A 24,359-nucleotide genomic window follows, 5' to 3' on the forward strand; every position below is an offset into this window, starting at 1 on the left:
TGTGGATGGAAGCAATGCTTGTCCACCAGATTCTGATGTTGATGGTCAAGAGCACTGGAACTGCCAAGACAGCCTTCTGATTAATGCCATTGTAGCTTCACTTCATGAAACTGTATCACCTCTTCTTGGCAATGTTTCCTCTAGTAAGGAAGCTTGGGACAAGCTTCACAGATTATTTGCCAACAAATCTAGATCCAGAGTTGTCCAACTCAAACAACAACTTGTCATTGTTCAAAAAGGTAACAAGTCAGTGGAGGAGTATCTCAATGGTGTAAAACAGATCTCTGATGAACTTGCCCTTGCTGGTCATCCGGTTGAGGATGAAGATCTGGTAATTTTTATCTTAAATGGTCTTGGTGCTGACTACAAGGGCACAGTTGATTCTGTTAATGGTAGAGAAAATCCTATCCAGTATGAAGCTCTTCGAACTCTTCTTATCTCTCAAGAAGCTTATCAACAGAGACTTGAACAAAGTCAGTCTCAACTTCTTGCAACAGCCAATTATGCTCAACAACAGCAACAACAAAATTATTCATCCAGAAATTCCAACAACAATCATCCTCACCGTGGAAACAATCAAAGGTTTCAAGCAAACTATAGGCAAAATGGATCAACTCATTCTTCACAGCATCAATTTTCTACTGGAAACTCCAGTTATCATCAATCTTATCGTGGTGGATATCGTTCAAGACCTCGAATTTTCTGTCAAATCTGTGAGAGACCTGGTCATTCTGCCAAAACCTGCAGGAAACTCAAGGCATTTGCTTCTGAAAACATGCCGTCCGCCAACTATGCTGCAAGTGCTGCTGGACCTTATCCATCCTCAAATGTTCAACCATGGCTTGTGGACTCTGGTGCTAGTCACCATATGACTGCTGATCTGGGAAATCTGTCCATTAATTCAGAATATGATGGCACTGATACTGTAAAGATTGGTGATGGCACAGGTTTGAATGTTACATACAAGGGTATATGCCACTTGCACACACCTAAAACAACATTTAATCTTACTAACACTCTTTGTGTTCCTCATCTTAAGAAAAATCTTATTTCTGTGCATCAGTTTACTGTCTCTAACCGTGTTTTTATAGAATTTCACCCTCACTATTTTGTTGTTAAAGATTTGAAGTCGGCAGCAGTATTGGCTCAAGGTCCATGCATTGAAGGCCTCTACCAGTTTCACCCTCTGCAACCCAAATCAGCTTTTGTAGTTCAGAAGTCCCAGGATGTGATTTGGCACCAACGTTTGGGCCACCCCAACTCTGCCTTACTTTCTTATTTGATCAAATCTGCGGGACTATCTTCTATTGCTCCTTCTGCTTCCTTGTTATGCAATTTTTGTGATATTAATAAAAGTCACAAAACTCCATTTGGAGTTTCTACTGTTATTAGCAAAGGTCCTTTACATGTTATTTATTCAGATGTATGGGGACCAGCCCCTGTTCCCTCTCTACTTGGTCATAAGTATTATGTTTTATTTGTTGATCACTATATTAGATATACATGGATATTTCCCCTTTTTAACAAGTCTGATGTTCTTTCGGTTTTTCTACAGTTTCAAAGACTGGTTGAAAAACAGTTTGCTGCTAAAATAAAAACTCTATACACGGACAATGGTGGGGAGTTCATCAAACTCAGGTCCACTTTGAATCAATTAGGCATATCCTGGATGCAGTCACCACCTTATACACCACAACATGTTGGGCTTGTGGAAAGAAAACACAGATACATTGTTGAAACAGGCAAAGCACTCCTCAGTCAAGCCACATTACCACCATCCTTCTGGTCTTTTGCTTTTGAAACCTCTGTATATCTCATGAATAGACTTCCTCTTACACCAACCAAACCTCAATCCCCATATCAACTTCTCTTTCACAATATTCCAAACTATCACAAACTTCGGGTGTTTGGTTGCTTGTGCTACCCTTGGCTCAAGCCCTATGCTGTCCATAAATTAGCTCCAAAATCCACTCCCTGCCTTTTTCTTGGATATTCCACCTCACAAAGTAGCTTTAAGTGCTATGATCCAAGTACAGGTAAACTTTTTCTATCTAGACATGTCATTTTTCGTGAGTCAACTTTTCCTGGCTTACCTGCCTTGTCAAATACTATTGACAACACTTCACCTTCCTCTCTGCCACCTATAGGCATTCTTCCCATTCCTCACTTTCATTCTCAACCGTCGACTCCTCCAGATTCTCCTCTATCACCCTCCACATTGTCTCCTTCTCTAAATTCCTCCCCACCCTCTCCACCTCCTACTACTGACTCTTCTACCCCCATAGCTTCTTCTCCCTCTCATGAGCCTTCTACTTCCACTACTCCACCTCGTACCCATACTATGACCACTCGTTCAATGAATAACATCTATAAACCCAAATCTCTTCATCACAGTACTTTTCATCCCCTCTCTGAACCCACTGAACCCCGCACGGTTTATCAAGCTCTCAAGTCTCCTCAGTGGCTAAAAGCCATGAATGAAGAACTTCAAGCTCTCTCTAATCATCAAACATGGATCCTAGTGCCTCCTGATCCTTCATACCGTCCCATTGGATCAAAATGGGTATTTCGTATTAAACGTAATCCTGATGGTTCCATTCATCGCTACAAAGCCCGACTTGTAGCGCAAGGATTTCTTCAAAGACCCGGTCTTGATTATAGTCAAACCTTTAGTCCTGTTATCAAGCCTACAACACTGAGACTTGTTATGTCTCTGGCAGTAATGCATCACTGGCCGATCAAGCAATTGGACATTAATAATGCATTTTTGCATGGCACACTCCTTGAAACTGTTTTGATGAAACAACCCCCTAGCTTTGTTGATCCAGTGCATCCTCATCACCTTTGTCAGCTTCGCAAATCAATTTACGGTCTAAAACAAGCTCCTCGGGCTTGGTTTACTGCTCTTCGAGATGCTCTGCTCAATCTTGGTTTTATAGCTTCTAGAGCTGATCCATCCCTTTTTATCTACCATTCCAATGCTCTTGTCATGTATATTCTTATCTATGTTGATGACCTTATTCTTACTGGCTCTAATTTATCTTTTATTCACAGGATCACCTCTGCCCTTGCATCCCAATTTGCTCTCAAAGATCTCGGGGATCTATCCTACTTTCTTGGCATTGAAGCTATTCGCACCTCCGAGATGCTTTTTCTCTGTCAGCATAAATATATTCGCGAATTGCTTGAACTAAAATGCATGAGTCCAAGTCTGTCGATACTCCACTACCTTTTACCTTCACTCTCTCCTAACACACAGGTTCTTTGGGCTTGTGGAAAGAAAACACAGATACATTGTTGAAACAGGCAAAGCACTCCTCAGTCAAGCCACATTACCACCATCCTTCTGGTCTTTTGCTTTTGAAACCTCTGTATATCTCATGAATAGACTTCCTCTTACACCAACCAAACCTCAATCCCCATATCAACTTCTCTTTCTGATGCTACCCTCTATCGTCAGCTGGTTGGAGGTCTCCAATATCTCTCTTTTACACGGCCTGATATTAGTTTTGCCGTCAATCGTCTAGCACAATATCTTTCTCACCCGACCACTGGTCACTGGCTCATTCTCAAGCGACTACTTCGTTACTTGAAGGGGACCATTTACCACGGCATTACTCTTCGTCCAGATCGTGACCTTCTTCTGCGCGCCTTCTCTGATTCTGACTGGGCCGGTAATCCAGATGACCGCTCTTCGGTTTCCTCTTACATTATCTTCCTTGGGTCTAATCCAATCTCATGGCGTTCTCGCAAACAAAGGGCAATTGCCCGCTCTTCCACAGAGGCTGAGTATCGCTCCTTGGCTGCCACTGCCTGTGAAGTTGTTTGGATCACTCATCTGCTACAAGAGCTTCGTGTCTCCTTATTTCAAAAGCCAGTACTCCTCTGTGATAATTTAGGTGCAACTCACCTCAGTCTTAACCCTGTTCAGCACTCCAAAATGAAGCATATTGCCATTGATCTCCATTTTTTACGAGACTTAGTCCATAAAAAGATACTCTGTGTTCAACATCTCTCCACTGTTAATCAACTTGCAGACATTTTAACTAAATCCCTTCCCAAACCTCGTTTTCTTCAGCTTCGACACAAGATCAGCTTGCGTGATGGCACCCTGATCTTGCGGGGGGGTAATGAGACAAACAAGACTAGTTAACTCCTGGTTACAAGTCCCAACAACTGCTCATCCAACGGCTACATTACTTGTCCATTTCTTCAGTCTACAACGGCTACATTGTTGTACTTTTATATATGTCTAGCTTTCACTATTTTCGAGTATCAGCTTTCACGCCATCTTATGATGTTCGTGCCTTTATATATGTTGTGTATATCTTACATCTTTCTAATGAAAATACTGAGTACAAGCTTCTTTATAGAGGAGGTTTTTTTTTTTCTTTTTTTCTTTCATTCATAAACCACGTTAACAAGAACCAAAGAGTACAAAAGGGCATCCATGAGTAAGGCATTTAGGAACCAAACCTTTAGATAGGTTAGTATCCAGTTTGAATCTTTCCCAGTTTCCCTACAGATTTTTAATATCTTCACATGCATAAGTAATTAGATATGAAATCTACCTATATTTTTTTTAGGTGACATTTCATTTTCAATCGGCAAAATTAGTCCAACTAGCATAAAAAGTGCCGTTATTGTTGGTGAAAATGCATTACTAGCTAAGCTGAAGGTCATTCCATTGACTTAGATATGAAATCTACCTATATTTTTTTGTAGGTGACATTTCATTTTCAATCGGCAAAATTAGTCCAACTAGCATAAAGAATGCTCTTATTGTTGGTGAAAATGCATTACTAGCTAAGTTGGAGGTCATTCCCATAGACTTAGTACTTACTAGTTACTATTATTGTAGATGATGTTTGAAAAATCATTCGGATGTTAAAGGCTTAAAATGTGTAATACCTTTATGAGTTGATTGGGTCAAACATCTCTCTCATCTCCCTAATACTTATCCACGTCACCTTCAATTTTCTCATAACTCTCAATTTTGTCAAAATATAAAAGGAAATTTGAAATTCCAGCTGTAATGTTGGAATTATTCAACTTTTTTATTTTTGATAATTTTTTGTCCTTTTCCATTCTCTTTGCTTATGTGGTCTTGAAAAGTGAAAACTATAAAGTGATACTTTTGGGTCAAATTTTTGACTTAGAAAAGTAATTTGATAAGGAATACACATTGAAACATGTGTACACTATGTATGGTCATCGAACATGCCATATTAATTTGTTAATTATTTCCCAAAAAAATGTGGTTGAAAACCATTAATGTAAAAGTAGGATGTGGTTTTGTTGAGGCAAACAAAATGCATTGAAGAACGTGTTTGAGTATTTTAATAATGTGATTATGTCAATAAAATGTATTGATATAATGGTATAAATTTATTGGTAAGTTCTATTTACACCCTAATTTTTATCAATGATACCTTGATTTTTAGTGTAATAGAGGTGGGATCCAATATTAATTTTGATATAGATATGAATGTGTTTTATTGTGGAACCTATTTGGAGAGCAAACATGAAAGTCAACCAACCTCCATGCTTCCTTGTTTGACCCAATAAAATAAGGCCAATAAATTAGTGTTATTGTGTGCACCATTTCATCCATGACCCATTAAATTTTTCAAAAAATAGACCCATGGATCAACAAAATTGCATTGTTGGAATTGCTCTTGGAGAGGAATCTAAAGAGGATCCCATAAATAAATTCCAAAACAAGGAAAACTCTAAAAAGGAAAAAGACAAGTTCCAGTGAAACGGGAAATCGTAAAAGAACGCGAAAATAAAAAAAAATAAATAAAAAAATTTCCTTGTTTTGTCAACGCGAATCGCCGTAAAATGGGTTTTTTTTTTGATATAAAACGCGCAAAATTCATTGTCAATTCATGTGTGGGTCCCAGTACAACCCACACACATTTACGTTTCTCTTCTTCTTCTCTCTCCACTCACCCACCCATCTCCCAGTCTCTTCATTGAACCTGAATAGAGGGATTGGAAAAAGGAGGGAAGAGATTCATTTGGAGCTCGAATCAAGATGAGTTCGAGCTCGGATTTGGTTCAGTCTGTTGAGTCTCTGCTTGGGATCTCGTTTGGTGGTTCGGTGTCAGACTCTATGTTGTTGGTGGCGACGACTTCCCTGGCGGTGATTGTCGGGCTGTTGGTGTTCTTTTGGAAGAAATCATCGGATCGCGGCCGGGAGGTGAAGCCAGTGTTTGTGCCGAAGCCACTGTCCGTCAAGGACGATGAAGCCGATGCCGAGGCCACTTCCGGCAAGACCAGGATCACCATCTTCTTTGGAACGCAGACCGGCACGGCTGAGGGATTCGCGAAGGTATCATTGTTTATTTTGGTTTCGGATGGGTACTTTCTTTGCTCTGGATTTTGCGTTAGTGCGATTGGTTTTGGGTTTGACTAGTGAGATTTTGATACAGTAGGTTTCCTCGAAGTAATCATGATTTTAATAGTGATTTAGTTGATGCCCTCGATTGGTTAGGGAACCAATCAATCATGAAGAGACTTGATATGAGGCGAGTCTTGTTCCCTAGTTGACTATTTTCCTCTAATTTTTTTGCAAGGAAACCTTGTTAGCTTTTCGTCTCAAGGCAGCACGAGAACTGCCTAGATTTTGATTGTGTTGTATTTGTAAAGGTAGGCTGTTATTTTCATTTCAATATTCGGATGGGGGAGATGGGAAAAGACATTGTCAATTTGTGGTTTGCCATCTATTTATGCTCTGATTATCTTGGGTGTTGGCCTGCAAGTGAGCCATTGTCCTTAGTTTTTTTTGGGGTCTAATATCAACAGTTTGCTGCATGGGTCATGACTGCTTTATAGCATTATTCCTACAGTTGACATCTCTGTATTCTATCATTTAGAGAGTTATTGGAGTTAGGTTCCTCAATGGTTGCTTGTTTGCTGAATATGACATAGCAGTCTTGTTGCAATCCTAGAGATCACATGTTCAATTCCTAAAAAATGGACACTACACATATTATGTGGGGTAAGGTATGTGTACATGTCTATCCCCGACCCCGCCCTTAGCTGTCTTTTTTTAGTCTCGTTGCAATCCGCAATGAAAATTAGTTGTTGGAGAATGTATTTAGGACCATTTTTGAGTGAATAAGAAAATATATTAAAGGGCACCAAGGGAGTGCAACCCAAATACGATGATTTACAAGATATAGGTCAATTACATCAAGAAGAATATTTTCATTTATGTTGCCAGATTCGCTTTACCAAAACAGCAAACGGGTTAACGACATATCCTTTACAATCACATAGTTACTTAAGACCATGAACAGTAAGATCATGCACGCATATGGCGGCAAGAAAAGCAGCAATATCAGGATCCTTAGTGCTGATTAGTTTTTTTTGGATAGGCTATATATTTCTATTTGCTATGTTTTTAATCATGTAGGTTCTTTCTTAATTATATGACAGGCTTTAGCTGAAGAGATCAAGGCAAGATATGAGAAAGCTGCAGTAAAAGTTGTTGATATGGTATGACATTGGATCGATACATCAAAATATGGCTCTTTAGGTTGTACTTTTAGGTTTGTTGATCTTGTTCATGGAGTCTTATAGGATGATTATGCTGGGGATGATGATGAATATGAAGAAAAACTAAAGAAAGAGACTTTGGCTTTTTTCATGGTTGCCACGTAAGATAAATATTTGCGTTTACGTGCACTTCTTTGTTTTTAGATATGTTTTTGGGTTTCGAGAAGGATGGGCTATTCTATTTATTTGACCCCGACATTGTAGGTATGGAGATGGGGAGCCTACTGATAATGCTGCGAGATTTTACAAGTGGTTTACAGAGGTTGGAACCTTTGTCATGAATCAATGACAATAGAATTAGATTCTGAATCAGCATTTCACAGGCCTTCTGGTTCCAGTTTTGTGTTTTTCTTAAATGGATGATTTCCTTTATTTCAGGGAGGTGAAAGGGGAAATTGGCTTCAACAGCTCACCTATGGTGTTTTTGGCTTGGGTAATCGTCAGTATGAACATTTTAACAAGGTAACATCACCAGTTTTTGTATTTTATTTTTTCCATGAACTTATTTTGGTTGCTATTACCAATTTACTATCATATTTTGGTGGCACTATGTTGAATTTAGATAGCAAAAGTGGTTGACGAACAACTTTCTGAACAAGGTATGCATCCTTCTCTTCGTGATTGTCCTCTCTATGTGATGTTCTGTTTCTATTCTCTCGATTATTAATGCACTTTGGACGGAATTACTGATGGGTGGTATCCTAAGATGTCTGTTTTCGACTGTCTATTCCTGCAGTGGTCATTTCTTATTATTTTTGGTAACTTATGATTGATGTGATTTTTATCATCACCACCTGGGTACATAGTTTTGTACCCTATTTGCAATTTTCCATGCTTTGTAGATTTTGGGACTTGCGTACTTGAGAGGTCCTAGAGGTTTTTTGCCATGCTACTCAGATTTCTACAGATATTATTCGAGGTGTTACAAGCCTTGAGATTTTAGGGATCTGGATTCAGATACTGATAATTATGATTCCTGCTATGGATATCAATATATCATGGTGGGAATTTGAAGTATGGGCTTTGGTGTTTCTGCTTAATATTTTCTTAATTTCTAGGTAGACATTGTTCATTGTTTTGCATGATTTGGAATGGCAAAAGCAATATGTTCTTCCTTGTCTCCCATTTGGTTGTGAAGTCTTAGACTCCACTGCTGTGATTGCTTTGCAAGTGGTTCATCATGCTGTATTTGGTTTGCTCTGCTGCTATTACTTGCTTCCTCTGAAAGCTAACTTAGATCAGCTACCTTTTTTGTTCTGCCTTCCCAGACAGGGAAAAGAACGAAAATAGATTTGGAATTGAAAAAACAATTTGGTCTTCCTTGTCTTCCCTTTGATTGTGAGGTGGTGACTTTACCGATGCAATTACTTTTCAAGTGGTTCATCATGCTGTATCCTGTTTGCTCTGCTGCTATTGCTTGCTTCTTCTGAAAGTTAACTCATATGTTTAAATAGATCACACAATCTCTGTTTTTTTCCTTGTGACACTCGGTGCATGTCATTACTTTTGTTCCATCCCTCTCAAGATTCTTGTTCTATCCGTTAAGGTTTGTCAATCATTTTGTCTTATTTGCTGGAATTTGTGTATGTGTCGTGGATGCAGGTGCAAAGCGTCTCATTCAAGTTGGTTTGGGTGATGATGATCAATGCATTGAAGATGATTTTTCTGCTTGGTATGGCATGTGGCTTATATTGCATCAAGTTTCTAATTTGTTCTAGTTGATATCTGGTATTAAATTTGTAGGATTAGAAAACCTATATTTGGTTTATCCTCTGTTAACAGATACTATTGATTCCTTTTTAGGAGAGAGTCACTTTGGCCTGAGTTAGATACATTACTTTTCGATGAGGATGAAGCATCTGCATCTACTCCCTATACTGCTGCTATACCTGAGTACCGAGTAGTCATTCATGATCCTTCTGTTACATCTTGTGGAGATAAAGACTTGAACATGGTAAATGGAAATGCATCCTTTGATATTCACCATCCATGCAGGTACTTCAAAGTTTGCATCTTTTTTATGTGCCACATGTTATTGTTTCATTTACTAAAATTTGTGTTGTTCTTTTACCTGAAGAGTCAACGTAGCTGTTCAAAGAGAGCTTCACAAGCCTGTTTCTGATCGGTCTTGCATACACTTGGAATTTGATATACCAGGGACTGGTATCACGTGAGTTCGTAGTTTTATATTGCTTGGTATTGTTCCTTGATTAACTTGATGGCTTATTTATTTATTGATTTATGCTGAAGACTTTATGCATCTGTGCAAAGACTCAGGAACACTGTAGAAAGTGAACTGCATAATTTGAAATCTCCAAAATGCTCTTTCAATTTGATAGACAAAATACTATTGAGAAGGCAATGGCACCTTTATTTTTTTGGGTGTTGAATGTGAACCTATTAAAATACTATCCCTTGAAATATTATTAAACAATTATCACCTTGAGCCTTGAGGAATATTACTTTGGTTTTTGAGAAAGAACTTATTGAATTATTATTATCCCCTAGAAAAATTAATTGAATTATTATTTCCTTTTTGGTAAAATATGGCTATAGAAGAGGTGGGCTTTGGACTATTATAATTTTCTTACTTTATGACTTTTTAAAATATGTATATACTACCAACTTAATGCGTTTTCCTCTTTGAGTTTCATTTTCTATAAATAATGAGATGTAAATTACCATATCCTATGCCATATTTTGAGTTTCATGTTCTGTAAAGTCAATTAACTGCTGTTTATTCTAATTCGTGTTTAGGTATGAAACTGGAGACCATGTTGGGGTGTATGCGGATAATTGTGATGAAACTGTTGAAGAAGCGGGTCGGTTATTGGGTCAACCTTTAGATATGCTGTTTTCTGTCCACACTGATAATGAAGATGGAACATCTCTCGGAAGCTCATTACCGCCTCCTTTCCCTGGTCCTTGCACTCTACGCACTGCATTGGCACGATATGCAGATCTCCTGAATGCTCCTAAAAAGGTTTTTTTTTCCCACACTTTATGCTCACCCCTTTTCATGTTTTTACATCATTTGGGTCGCTGATTTTCAAAGTTCCTATTTAATTTATGTTGTCAGGCTGCATTGATTGCTTTGGCTGCTCATGCCACTGAACCTAGTGAAGCAGAACGACTTAAGCACTTATCCTCTCCTCAGGGGAAGGTTGGAAATCCTTTTTTCTTCCCTCCCTCCCTCGATTCCTCTCTAGTCCTTTTGCAAACTTATGAAGATATTTTGTCTCCCCTCTTTTCTTTTTCCAGGAAGAGTATGCTCAGTGGGTTGTTGGAAGTAAGAGAAGTCTTTTAGAGGTAATGCAAGAGTTCCCATCTGCAAGACCTCCCCTTGGTGTATTTTTTGCAGCAGTTGCCTCTCGCTTACAGCCACGATACTATTCTATCTCATCCTCACCTAGGTGATTCGTTTTTTCTTCCCATTATCAAGTATTCTGATAAAATGATCTGATTTCTGGAGCTCAGATTTTTTTTTTGCCTTCATATACTATCTGCAGATATGTCCCCAATAGAGTTCACGTTACCTGTGCTCTGGTATATGGTCCCACTCCCACTGGTAGAATTCACAGAGGAGTGTGTTCAACCTGGATGAAGGTGGTTCACCCTCCCATGCTCCCTTTTTTTTCAGTGCTTATAGAGTTATAATACACAACCTAGGTTCTTATTGTTTATAACCATTTTTTTGACCAAATATTCAGAACGCAATTCCTTTGGAGAAGAGCCATGACTGCAGTTGGGCTCCTATTTTTATTAGGCAATCGAATTTCAAGCTACCAGCTGACCCTTCAATTCCAATTATCATGGTGGGACCTGGTACTGGGTTGGCACCTTTTAGAGGGTTTCTTCAGGTCGGTCATTATTTTGTGTATCTTCACCTTGTTATATGAAATTAAGATACTCAGACATGGATACTTTGCAGGAACGAATGGCTCTGAAAGAAGACGGTGCTGAAGTTGGTCCTGCTCTGCTCTTTTTTGGATGTAGAAGTCGCCAGATGGTTAGGCTCTGTCATTTAGTTCATGATTATCATTTCTAAAACAATATTAGGCTTGACAATTTTAGTTTTTCGTTCGTTTATTTTTAGGATTTTATATATGAGGATGAGCTCAATAATTTTGTCGAACAAGGTGTGCTATCTGAGTTGGTTGTTGCATTATCACGGGAGGGGCCAGAAAAAGTATATGTTCAGCATAAAATGATGAACAAAGTAAGTTGTAGTATTATGAATATTGATATTGTTGCTCATGAGCTAAATACAATATCCATTATGGTGTGAATTATTTTCCCTGTTCAGGCAGCGGAAATATGGAGCGTAATCTCTCAAGGTGGATATTTTTATGTTTGTGGTGATGCCAAGGGTATGGCCAGAGATGTTCATCGAACTTTGCACACCATTGTTCAAGAGCAGGTATTAATTAAAACCCTCCTCTCTCTCTCTCTCCCTCTCTCTCCCCTATCCATTTTGTAACAATTGAAAGCATGCTGCAAATGAATTTCTAAGTGTTTTTCTCCCTCTCCCCCTCTTCCCATCCTCTTTTCTTAATTTTGGATAAACCTGATTTATTTGCTTTTGGCCATGGGTGCCCCTCATGCAATCCATGGAGCATTCTTAAACTCGTCCTTCCTCTGATATTGTTCTTGAGCTTCTATACCTGAATCAGAGATGGTTATTTTTGGTGGGTGTTAATTCCAACAGTTGGCACATGGGGATGGGGGTTGATTTACTTGGATGTCCTTTTTGCAGAGCAAAATCAGTTTTGGTTTTGATCATAATACGTAGGGCCAGCCTGCTAGAATTATGCCATTTTCTTCAACTGAAGTTGTAAATCTGCATTTTGTGATATCTTTTCTGTTTGCATGGTGTCTACATTTAGCATCACAAAACTTTCTTGTGTTTCACAAACAAAAAGAAGAAAAAGACTGGTCTTTCTTGTGTAATTTTATAGTTTATTAGCCATTCGATGATTTGGAATCGATAAAGCACGTCTGTCATTTCCTGTCTGTATCATTTGCATTTCATTATTCGATTATGCATCTCTCCCATGTATAATTTTCAGGGAAACATGGACTCATCAAAGACGGAGTCTATGGTTAAGAAACTCCAGATGGAAGGAAGATATCTTCGAGATGTTTGGTGATAGTTTGGTGTTCACTTTGTCTTGACGATTTTGGTGCATCTTTGATGTGGATGTTGTGGATTTTGATATTCTTCCAGCTCAAGCTTTGACCGGCTCATCCCTTTCCTCGAAGATATAGCCTTATATTGTGATACACTGGTAGGAACTTAGACATGGTTTCCTTCTGTCAATTGAACACCTACCAGGTGTTGGTCTACCTTAGCCCTTTTAATGTGGGAGGGGAGAGATATTTAGTAGAAGCATCATTTCAGGGTAGAGGAAAATAATTTAAAACCCAAAAAGCGAACGGCCTGTTAGCTTGTTGCAATTAGATTCATAGGTGATTTTGAAGTTTTTTTTTTTGTGAACTCTCTGAAGTGAAAGATGGTATTCTTATTTTGCCTTTGTTTGTTGAAAGCGTAAGAGATCTAATTAATTATCTTTACATTGTATTCTCTTCTTCGATGAAAAATGGCCCTTTATGGGGGACGCTCTTTACATCATATTTTTTTTGGTTTCCCTTTAAATGGTTTCAGCTCTCCTATAATTTATTGTGGACATGTACTCTCTGTATCATATATGTTTCTACGATTTACGAGTGAGCTCTGAAATTCATAATTGGTGGTGAATACCTATTTGGTTGGGTTTTTAGACATTGTTTTTTGAAAAATAGTTCTCCAGAAGTGTTTTATGAATTCATGTAGGGTTGTCCAAGTGGAAGTAATAGAAAACAGCTTAGTTTTGTTGAAGTAGCCTTTCACATAATATAGATGATTGATTGAATTAAAAAGAAACCGTCACAACTCACAAGGACTTGTTTTCACATAATATAGATGATTGATTGAATTAAAAACAACAGAAGTTATATTCCCAATAAGCGAGTGGACTTTCGCTGCAAGACCGAAGTAAAGCCTTCTTCATCGGAACAAAATTGCACCGTCGATGTCGCATTGAACCACCCTAGCTTTTGGTCTTATCAACGGTCCACAACGCATCAGGAAGGAATGAAGATTGCTCTCTTCACTCCGATAATCACGTTTGCTTGGCCTCTCTTCCCAAAAACCCTCGCTAGGGTTTTTCTACCGATTTTGATTTTTCAGCAGCAGTGGTTTCTGCAGGTATTTTCTTGATTTGCTAGTGTTAGTACTTAGTTCTATGCAATTTCACAACGAGTGCGACTACTATGACGGATAAACCGACTGAGACGCCGGCCAAGAAGCAGAAGGGGCTAGTCAGTGAAGGAGATATCTCCACTCTCTTGCAAAGGTTTAGCCTTTTCTTTTTCTTTGTTTGAAGCGTTCGTCATCTTTTTTACTTCGATTTTGATTTCGTTACTTGCTTGTTAATGGGGTTATATATGTATGTATCTGTGTAAAACCTTCTTTCTTTCTTTCTTTCTTTTTTGTGTGTGTGTATTTGAGCAGGTACAATGCTACTGCGTTACTTGCGTTGCTTCAAGAGGTAGCACAGTCTCCAGAAGTGAAAATTGATTGGGAGGCATTGGTTAAGAAGACATCTACGGGGATCTCTAATGCAAGGGAGTATCAGATGCTATGGCGGCATTTAGCTTATTGTCATCCTATGCTCGATAAATTGGACGATGGGGCTCAACCTCTGGTCAGTGCTGAACATGTTTTTTATTTGTTATGGGTCCTTTTCTTTTTATAAGTAATGAAGTTGAATATCAGAGTTCTTTTTTCAATGAACGCTAAGAAATTTTGTTGAAGAAAAAGGAAAACACCAATAAAGTGCCTTTCATTTGGGAATTCAAATGAGTATAAATTATTAATTATTATCACAACTGGATGAAAGTATAACCTTTTATTCTGCTGAAAGCCTACAAAGTTGAAATTATTTTGCAGGATGACGATAGCGATCTAGAATATGAAGTGGAAGCTTTCCCTGGTGTTACTAGTGAAGCTTCAACAGAGGCTGCAGCATGTGTCAAGGTATTGAGATCAATGTCATTTTGAAGATAATAATGCTTTTTCGAAAATTTAGAGAATCCTTGATGCAGTGACTTTATGATGTAGCTTACTTTGGTTGGAGTTAATTTAGTTCCTCTGCGCTTCTGTTTTTGAAGTTGATTTCCAAATGGCTCTTTGTTCTTTCTCCATTGCTTCTATTCCTATTCCAACTCGGACAACTTAAGATATATTAATATATATCCTTTGCAACATAGGGGTAAATAAGCTTACTTATGGTTCTCAGGTACCTTAGCTTCTGAACAACCGACGGAAAACTTAATTTAGTTTGTTTAAACTTTCCATCAGAAAAAGATGATGAATTAATTGCTCAATTATCTTTCAAGTTAAAACTTTTATTTGCACATAGCACACTTTAAGAGAATGTCGTGGTGCATGATGGTATTTAGCTAGAGGTTGGAGTTACTCCAGAATTAATTATTAGGAAAGCAGACGGTGGAGCTAATACAATAGGTTTTTTGGTTTTAAGCTGGGTAGAAGGGTATTTGGGCAAAATTTTAGTTTGATGTTAGGATGGAAGTATGGAACATATTTCCGGGTGAAAATATTGCTAATCGGGAATGAAATGGTGACTTTTCTTCTGTGTCTGTACAAACAATACCTATCAATAGACAAGCCAGATTTTCAGGATGTTTCTTTTATTATTTTAGGGATTGATGAAGTGGTTGAACTATTGTGTAAAGTATGTGAAGTTCGCAGTTCAGAGCAGTGAAGGACTTCAAATCTCAAACCAACTGGATAACCCTTGCCATAGAAATTTCACGTTACTCACAAGTACAAAATGATTGAAGCCAATCATCTTCAAATCTTTTTTTCCCCAAACATCTTCGAGTTGCCTAAATGGATGCATAAGAACAATTGGTTGGAATGCAGAATTTGGATTCTTTTGTGCCATTTGTTCCAGTTTAAAGTCTAGCTCTCCTCTAATCCTATAATGTCCATGTCCTTTTGGACTACAATTTAGTCTTGAAAAGATTGCTTCCTGCATCGGGTTGTTTTGGTCAGGTGCTGATTGCTTCGGATTTTCTAAGGGATTCCGGTCTCTCAGACAGCTCCACAGTTGAGGCTCCATTAACTATAAACTTTCCTAGTGGCCACTCCCAGTTACTTAGAGCTACTTCAGATACGACACAACCCGCTGGTTCAATGCCAGGGGTGAACATCACGGTTCCAGTTTCTGTTCAGAAACAGCCCCTACCTATAGTGCCATCTGCTGGAGTTTCAGATTTAAATGGAACAGGGAACCGTGGTTCTAAAAGGGCAAGAAAACAATGGTCAAAAGAAGAGGACAATGAACTGATGGAGGCTGTGAGGAAATGTGGTGAAGGGAATTGGGCAAATATTATTAGGGGAGATTTCAATATCGATAGAACTGCTTCACAACTATCTCAGGTTTATATTCTTTCTCTTCCCTGTGCCAATTTAGTCTTTAACTTGAAATGACTTCTTTTTTTGTCTCCTCCTGCCGTATGTTCATCCATCCTACGCATGTGTGATACCAACAATACCAACAAAGTATGCTATTTCACATTCCTTCGCTTTCTTCAAGTTTAGTGAAAACAAATGAATTGGAATGAAATGGTAGTTGGTGCTTAGTTGATAGACGTGTTCTTATATTGGCTCATCCTCATATAACTGTTGAAAAGATGTTATTCATTAAGGAGATCGGGTTTTATAAAATACATTAGTAATGGTAATTGCGGGAATCTTACAAGAAAGTGTCTTCAGTAACAAAGTCAAATTTGCCAGAGAAAAGCATGCTTTTTGTCATCATCATTATCAATCATACATGTGTGTGCACTTGCGTGAGTGTTTGTGTAGTGTAACCCTTTTTGAAAACGATAAGCTCGAAATCTTGGCAAATTTTCTTTTTGTTTTCTGGAAGTAAGAAGCTTGCTTTAGAAAGTACTTTCATTTTCCTTATTCTTAAAAGCAAATTAATTACCTTTTGCTTCAAAAGCTGTACACTCTTAAGTCTTAATCATGTACAAAACCGTGGTCTCTGAATTTTTGCCTTTAAAAAGAAAGTGCTAGTTTAATGATGGCTAAAATTGTGAATGGAGATGAGAGTACTGCATAAAGCGAAGGAACTTACTCTTCAGTTTTGTTGAATTGTAATCTACCCAGTGCGTTTCATGAATAGAAGATTAGGGTGGTGGTTTGAAGATTGGGATGGATGGTTTGAAGATCCGTGGGTGTTTCACATAATGCAGATTAAGATGGCACCTTACTTTCTCAATACTTTTCCAATGGATATAGTTCAGTTCAGCTTCGGTCGGAACTCATAATATGATCTAGTATGACACTTCCAATCTCTGGCATCCTTTACTCTCAACTAATTTGAACCTTTCCCACTTTTAAACCCCTTAGAACGTTAAGAAATCTCCTCAACTATCTATATATTTGAGGCTTGAAAAGCATATGGGAGATCAAATTCAAATGGATACCATTTCTGCTCCGTCCAATAACTTGCATCTCGCTCTCTTGCATCTCACTCACTCTCATACAACTATAAATGTAGGAGCCTGTTCTTCAACCAGTGTTTGCCCCACTGAACATACTTTCCACAAAGCACAGTAGCACCATATGCCCCACACAAAACAGAGACACATAAAGAAGAACACAAAGATGAAACTTTCCCCTTCATTTTCTATGCTCCCCAGCAGCATGGCATCACAACTTTTAATAGTAGCTGCATCCACTTCCCATGTGGTTTTTAGTATTATGGACAGCTATAAGTAATTATAATGAGAAAATTGACAACTTTAACGGCAGCTTTGGCATTCTATCGGGAAAAAGCAATAAGAAGTAAAATCTAACGCTCCTCCTAGAGTTATTTTCTTTTGCTGGGAGGTTGTTTGGCAGAGGATCTTAACTCAAGACAACCTGCAAAGGAGGGGCTTCTCTCTTGTGAATAGATGCTATTTGTGTAAAGCAGATTCCGAGTCTATTAATCACCTGTTCCTGCGCTGCCCTTGGTCCAGAAATGTCTGGAAGATGTTGGGGCTATGGTGGGTCTCTCACAATACTGTAGATAAAGAGCTACTTGCGTGGGCTTCTATTGGAAAAGACAAGCACCAAAAGAATTTATTTCAGCTCATTCCTATGGCAGTTATGTGGCTGATTTGGAAAGAAAGGAACAACAGAATCTTTGAAAATAAGGATTCCTCCCTAGACTTTTTTATTGAAACATGGTTTGATTGTCTAAAATTCTGGAGTCTGTCTTTCCCTAGAAATGTTTTTGATCTTATTAACTGTTCGTCCTTGATGTAGTTGTGGGTTGCTCCCCTTTGGGGCTTGAATAAATTTTTTCTATTCAAAAAAAAGAAGTAAAATGGTATATAATAACATAAGTACAATTTTCAAGCAGTGAGGCTGTGTAGATGTGAATTGTGTCTATTAGTAGTGTTGCTGTCCTTGCATTGTTATGTTAGCCAGTTTTGAACAGTATATCACATAGTTGACTAAGATCAATGCATCCAATGTTAGATATGAGTAATGTTATGTATTTATATGAACAAGTAAAATAACATTTCTCTTACAGGTTTTTTTTGTGCATTTCCGGCTTACTGGTTATAGCTTTGGAATTCATATTTTATCTGTTTAGTCATATAACAGAAAATTCGTTGTCATCTCATCTAGTAAAGCTGTCTGGTTTTCATCCAGTTCTCCCGGGGTCAAACCCCGGCAACAGAGTTTGTTTTGTCTGCTAATTATATTAATTATCATGGATATGTGAATTTCATAGTAGGTTTTCCGTGCTTATTTTTCAGACTGGGCAAGTAGATTCTTTGAATCATGTAATTGGATTGGTCACAGTAATAAAACTTGATTCAACTTTCAAATTTATTTGGCATGGTGCTTGCTTGCCTTATGTTCCCCTAATTGCAGAGGTGGGCCACTATCAGGAAGCGCAAAGGAAACTTGAGCAAAGGAGTAAACTCAAATGGCTCAGAACTTTCTGAGGCTATGAAAACAGCTCGCCATGCCCTGGATATCCCTGAAAATATGAACTTAATGGCAGCTACAAATAACTCTGGTGATTCTCTTCTTCATCTCATATCTTTTTTTTTTTTTCAAAATTATTGAGAAGTGCTTATCGGCTGAACAAACTACCAAGGATGAGAGCTATACTTACGAAAAACATGATAAATTCCGAATGTGTTTTCTTTAATGACGGATTGTTCTTCCTTCCCTCAATGTTTCACTTTCTTTTTCGTGCTAAATACAAATGGTTTCTTGAATAAGGGACAGCTGGGACGGCTTTGAACTCTTCATCTTATAAATCTGGGCTTGCAACTACCGTTGCTGAAGGTTCTCCTGCCAGTGGCAGCTCTACACGCACCCGAGGCCAATCTCAACAAGGTGCTGTTCTGGCGTTATCATCTTCTGGGAGAGCAGCTTCTTTTGCAGCAAAATCACAAGTAACTACAAAGTTGACATCACCAAAATCTAATCACTGTCAAGACTCAGTACGAGCCACTGCAGTTGCTGTCGGGGCTCGCATTGCTAGTACGTCGGATGCTGATTCACTTATGAAGGCTGCCAAGGCAAAGAATGCAGTTCATATGATGCCCACTGGTGGTTCTAATGTACATTACAGGTCTGCCAGCCTGGCAGCTCCAGTTTCCACCTATCCTGCTGCCCCACCAAGTGCTTCATGCCCTGCTCCAGCAAAAGGTGCCCCATCAGTAGCTTCTGCCACATCAATGAGCTTGCCATCTGAAGAAACTAACCCCGCCACCAACAGTATGACCTCCAAACTTCAGACAAAGTCCCAAACTGCAGAGGAGAGTAAAGTTCGTGGAGCAAACAATCAAACTGAAAGGGAGGTTTCGGATGATGGACTTCATCTCTCTGCGGGTGAACCAAGCAAGGAAGTACAAGAGGTGAAACCGGACTTGCCAAGTTCAGAAGCAGAACTCAGAAGTCAAGTAGCTCAGTGTAAGAATCCTAATAGATCGTCAGACACAGAGATGACAGAGTGTAGACAAGAAGAGGTCGACGTCAACCGGCATGAAGAGAGTCCAAATCCAAACGTTGATGATGTGAAGGGTTCCCCCGTTAAAGGTAAGAATCAATCTGCTACGGAGGAGAAGGGTAATGATAATTGCTCGAATGATAAGGGGGTGGATTTGCCTAGCACGGTTGCTGATGGCTGCACTGAAAAGCAGGAGGTTGTAGTAAAAGCAGAGGCTGGCTGTCGAGAGTAGGGGAAGAAGGCTAAGGAGTTCCCTTTGTTCTTAATCGGTTCCCATTTTGCTTGCTTGTTCTAGGAATTTGTGTTGTGTTAATTATATGATCTTGTGGTAAATAGTTAAATGATTTATTCTCTTTGACAATAAAACAAATAGATTCAAGATCCAATATTTGGAGTCGGCCGGATGAATTCTCAATGTTCAAGTTTTAGGAATTCATCTTAGTTTCTGCCCTTGTTCATCGCAAGGGAAATATAATGTTTTGGTTTCTATTAACATTCCATAATTTTCATGTCTTTTTTACGTTTAATTTAATTTAATTTTTGTTTGGGACAAAAAAAAATATTATTAAATTCATAAATTTAATCAAAACACATTCATAAAAAAAAATTAATTTTTTTTAGTGGCACTAAAACCACTCACCGAGGACCCTAGTACGTGGACTCACTCTATGGAAGCTTTTTAACTTGTGTTGTGTTGAGCTTGTCAAAGTAACCAACATATAACAGGGCGAAGTATCCTCCCCACCAATCTCAATGTCCAGCTCATAATCTCATGCATTCTAACAGAACTGTATTTTCTTCAATGCTTATCCTGATTCACTCTCATTCATTCCTTCATATGCATCATCATCATCATCAAATGATCATCATGGTTTTTGATCTAATGGGTTGCATCAATTTTACCTGTTGAGGGGGAGAGAGAGAGAGAGAGAGAGAGAGAATGTTGCACAGAGCAGCAAGCAATGCATATTCATGGTGGTGGGCAAGCCACATCAGGACAAAACAGTCCAAATGGCTGGAACAAAACCTGCAAGGTATGTCCTTTTTCTCAATTAAACAATCTGGGTTTTCTTAGTTCTTCTTATTAACTCCTTCAATGTCCATATTAAGAAGAAAAAAAATTCAAGTTTCTGATGATTCAGATTGTGGTTGGGACTAGTTCTGCTCTATTTGATCGCCTGTTAGTCATTTTCTGGTTCATTTGGATTAGATTTGCCATAAAACTTGAGCAAAAAGAATATCATTGTTTGTTTGAGACCACTTGGTCATTTTTTCGAACATATTGAGGGTTAGATGATAATCCTGCTCTGATAACCCTAAAAAATCTGTAATGGAACTACGAATCGTTAAGAAGAATTAGGGTTAAGTTTTTAATCTGAATTTTTAGGGCATGAGACCATTATTTGTTGATTATGATAGACCAGGAGATTGTAGTAATGGTTGACATGCAAACTGTAAAATTCACAGATATGGAGGAGAAAGTTGGTGAAACACTCAAAATCATCAACAATGATGGAGACTCATTTGCTCAGAGAGCTGAAATGTATTACAGAAAGAGGCCAGAGCTAATCAACTATGTCGAAGAATGTTACAGATCATACCGGGCACTGGCCGAGAGATATGATCATCTATCACGAGATCTTCAAAGGGCCAACCGAACCATTGCCACCGTATATCCGGAACAAGTTCAGTTTGCAATTGATGATGAAGATGAACAAAATCTTTCAACAACTTCCACTTCTTTCAACATTGCTGACAAACCATCTGAACCAATTCCCAAGCCAAGCATCCCAAAAGTCCCGAAGATGAAGAAAGATTTCAGGATTCCGTCTATGTTGTTGTCGAGAAAAGGACAGCAGCTAAAGAGGAATGCCAGTACTGCCAAAGCAGCTACTCCGCCGAGTTCTGGCCTAACGAAAAATGAGGCATTGGAGGAGCTTGATAAGCTTCAGAAAGAAATTTTGACATTACAGACTGAAAGGGAGTTTGTTAAGAGTTCATATGAACGCGGATATGAGAAATTCTGTGAAATTGAGAACCAGATTACTGAGATGCAAGGGAGAGTTTGTAGCTTACAAGATGAGTTTGGTATTGGTACTGCAATTGAGGATAATGAAGCTCGAACATTGATGGCGTCAACGGCTTTAAATTCATGCAAGAAGACCTTGGACCAGTTGAAAGAGAAAGAAGATCAATCTGCCGAAGAGGCAGAAATGGAGCATGAAAGAGCTCAGGAAGCCCAGGAGAAGTTCCAAGCCCTCCGGAGAAAATTTCTTCCCAAGCAAACAGAACAGGAAGAGGCCGTTGCTGAATCTCGGCATGAAGGTTCTAGATTGGCTAACTTTAGCCAAGAAAGCAACAGTGAGGAACCAGAGAAGCATGATCTAGAACTGTTGCGGAAGAAAATCAAAGAACAGCTTGATGTAGAATCAGACTCTACAATCACTGTCTCTCAACTGGCAGAAAAGATTGATGGACTTGTAAATACGGTTGTGACCTTGGAAACTGCAGTGTCTTCGCAGGCTGCTTTGGTTGAGAGATTAAGAACGGAAACAGATGAACTCCAAGCTCATATTCGGACCCTGGAAGAGGACAAGGAGAGCCTAATTGAAGGTTCAGAAAATACAAACAAGAAGCTAAAGGAGTTGGAGGATGAGTTGCAAAGAGTCAAAAGTCTTAACAGAAGTTTCAAAGATCAAAATAACAGCCTTCAAGTGCATTTTACTGAAGCAATCTGCAACATTGATCATTTGTCTGGGAAACTACACAATGTGAAGCTGGATGAAGAGGTTGAGAATGTTGGGCTGTTCCAGGAAATGAAAGTATCTCCTGTTTCCAAACCAGTTGATGAAGTCAAAAACCATGGAGATAAACTGGCTCCTGCTGATGACTCTAAGGTCTCTCAAGACACAAACATAGAGAAGGAAGAGAAAAAAGAAATTTCTTCAATCAGTGATTCTGTCAAAGGTGTAGGAGAGGACGACATTGCATACCCCTCCATTACTAAGCATGATTTTGTGTCCAAAAACCGTACAGACTTGTCTCAAGATGACAAAAATGACAACAAAGACTTGCCTGGGACGGAAGCTAGTAGTATTGATATCAAGCTGGAGGAAATGGGGTCAGAAGAGGAAGAAGGTCAACCTAACTGGAGGCAGCTGTACTTAAATGGGTTAGAGGACAGAGAGAAGCTTCTACTTGATGACTATTCGTCAGTTCTTCATAACTATAAGGAAGTAAAGAGGAAGCTTGCAGATGTTGAGAAGAAAAACCGTGATGGATTCTTTGAATTGGCAATGCAGATGAGGGAGTTGAAGAATGCTATTGCTTCGAGGGATGAGGAAATTAGGTCCTTACGACAAAAACAAAGCTCCCCGAACATCAATATGGGTGGACAATGGAGTAGTCATTCGCATCAAGAAGGAACCCCTGAAAGCATAACACAAGTTGCTAGCTCTCCAGAGTCTAACATTTCATCATTAACTTCTAATCAACAACCACCGTATTATATGTTAGGTGAACAGCGCGTAGAATCTGGTGAAAGGACTGACAAACTAGATGCAGCTGGAGAGTTGAAAAGATCTGCTAAAGAGGAAGAACGTGAGACCAAGATACAGCATTTCCATTCTGTTCCTTCTCCTGTAGAAGAAAAATTCCGCTCAGAAATTGATGAACTTTTGGAAGAGAATCTAGAGTTCTGGTTACGATTTAGCACATCCTTCCATCAAATAAGGAAATTCCAAACTTCGATCCATGATTTAAAAGCGGAGCTATTGCAACTGAAGGATGGAAGGAAGCAAGAAGGAAGTGGTAAAAATGAATCTCTAACCTCAGTTGCTAGGCCGATATACAAGCACTTGAGAGAGATAGAAACTGAGCTATCATTATGGCTGGAGAACAATTCAGTAATGAAGGATGAAATGCAGGGAAGATATGATTCTCTGTGCAACATCCAAGAGGAGATATCAACAGTCTCCAGTGGACCAGAGAAGACTGAGATCACTGAATACAAGGCAGCTAAGTTTCAAGGTGAGGTTCTTAATATGAAACAGGAAAACAGGAAGGTTACGGACGAACTGCATGCGGGTCTTGATAAAGTGAGAGCAATGCAGCTTGAAGTTGAGACTACCTTGGCAAAACTGGATGAAGACTTTGGGATTTCAGCATCCAAGCAAAACCCAAATATCAGAAGTTCATCCCTTCGAGCAAGAATACCATTGCGATCTTTCTTGTTTGGGATGAAGCTTAAAAAGCAAAGACAACAGAAGGCATCACTCTTTTCTTGCATGAGTCCTGCATTGCAGAAACAATATAGTACTCTGGCTGAAGTTGGAGTTCCACAGAGTAGATGAACTTGATCTTTCCTTCCAGCGAGTTTAGATACATGACAGAGAATTTGAAGACTTGTGTTCTTTCAAAATCGGATCCCCATCCCATGTGAGAGTGGTGGGGTGATTATAATTTGTGGTATTTACATGTTATTATCATATAATGAACTTTCTACTGATTATAGCCTTGAGTTGCTTGCTTCTGTTTTTTGTTTTGTTTTGAGGAGTTAGATGGCATTGGTATACTTATTAGAACATGTGAAGGACATGGAAGCACAGGTACTACACTTGATAAAGATGAATGTTCACATCCAATTCAGTGTTCATCGGGTCACTATCCTTGTGTGCGCACAGCTTTTCTTTTTATGAT

General features: G+C 38.8%; 3 protein-coding genes across 7 annotated transcripts; all 3 read left to right on the forward strand.

The window, feature by feature from the left end:
- Positions 1-5,905: 5,905 nt before the first annotated feature.
- On the forward strand, positions 5,906-13,198 carry LOC120008619 (NADPH--cytochrome P450 reductase-like). 2 transcript variants are annotated; one of them, XM_038858995.1, is made up of 18 exons: positions 5,907-6,337; positions 7,447-7,506; positions 7,591-7,667; positions 7,771-7,828; positions 7,945-8,028; positions 8,129-8,165; positions 9,169-9,238; positions 9,370-9,561; positions 9,644-9,736; positions 10,324-10,549; positions 10,646-10,729; positions 10,828-10,979; positions 11,076-11,172; positions 11,277-11,426; positions 11,498-11,575; positions 11,663-11,785; positions 11,873-11,986; positions 12,636-13,198. In XM_038858995.1, exons 1-18 carry the CDS (start codon positions 6,041-6,043, stop codon positions 12,714-12,716), a joined length of 2,073 nt encoding a protein of 690 aa, XP_038714923.1. In that variant the 5' UTR covers positions 5,907-6,040; the 3' UTR covers positions 12,717-13,198. The 2 variants fall into 2 exon arrangements, with proteins under 2 accessions (XP_038714924.1, XP_038714923.1); XM_038858996.1 differs by lacking the exons at positions 7,447-7,506; positions 7,591-7,667; positions 7,771-7,828 and having other exon boundaries at positions 5,906-6,337; positions 12,636-13,006.
- Positions 13,199-13,543: 345 nt separating this feature from the next.
- Positions 13,544-20,154, forward strand: LOC120008620. 4 transcript variants are annotated; one of them, XM_038858998.1, is made up of 6 exons: positions 13,544-13,961; positions 14,120-14,312; positions 14,558-14,644; positions 15,686-16,072; positions 18,572-18,719; positions 18,929-20,154. In XM_038858998.1, exons 1-6 carry the CDS (start codon positions 13,879-13,881, stop codon positions 19,891-19,893), a joined length of 1,863 nt encoding a protein of 620 aa, XP_038714926.1. In that variant the 5' UTR covers positions 13,544-13,878; the 3' UTR covers positions 19,894-20,154. The 4 variants fall into 4 exon arrangements, with proteins under 4 accessions (XP_038714926.1, XP_038714929.1, XP_038714927.1 ...); XM_038859001.1 differs by having other exon boundaries at positions 18,995-20,154; XM_038858999.1 differs by having other exon boundaries at positions 13,545-13,961; positions 18,935-20,154.
- A 239-nt stretch (positions 20,155-20,393) lies between these two features.
- LOC120009048 (protein NETWORKED 2A) lies at positions 20,394-24,260 on the forward strand. The gene is made up of 2 exons (XM_038859490.1): positions 20,394-20,695; positions 21,129-24,260. Exons 1-2 carry the CDS (start codon positions 20,602-20,604, stop codon positions 24,011-24,013), a joined length of 2,979 nt encoding a protein of 992 aa, XP_038715418.1. The 5' UTR covers positions 20,394-20,601; the 3' UTR covers positions 24,014-24,260.
- Positions 24,261-24,359: the final 99 nt, after the last annotated feature.

The sequence above is a fragment of the Tripterygium wilfordii genome, chromosome 11 (genome assembly GCF_013401445.1).
Source record: "Tripterygium wilfordii isolate XIE 37 chromosome 11, ASM1340144v1, whole genome shotgun sequence".
Taxonomy (NCBI): Eukaryota; Viridiplantae; Streptophyta; class Magnoliopsida; order Celastrales; family Celastraceae; genus Tripterygium; species Tripterygium wilfordii.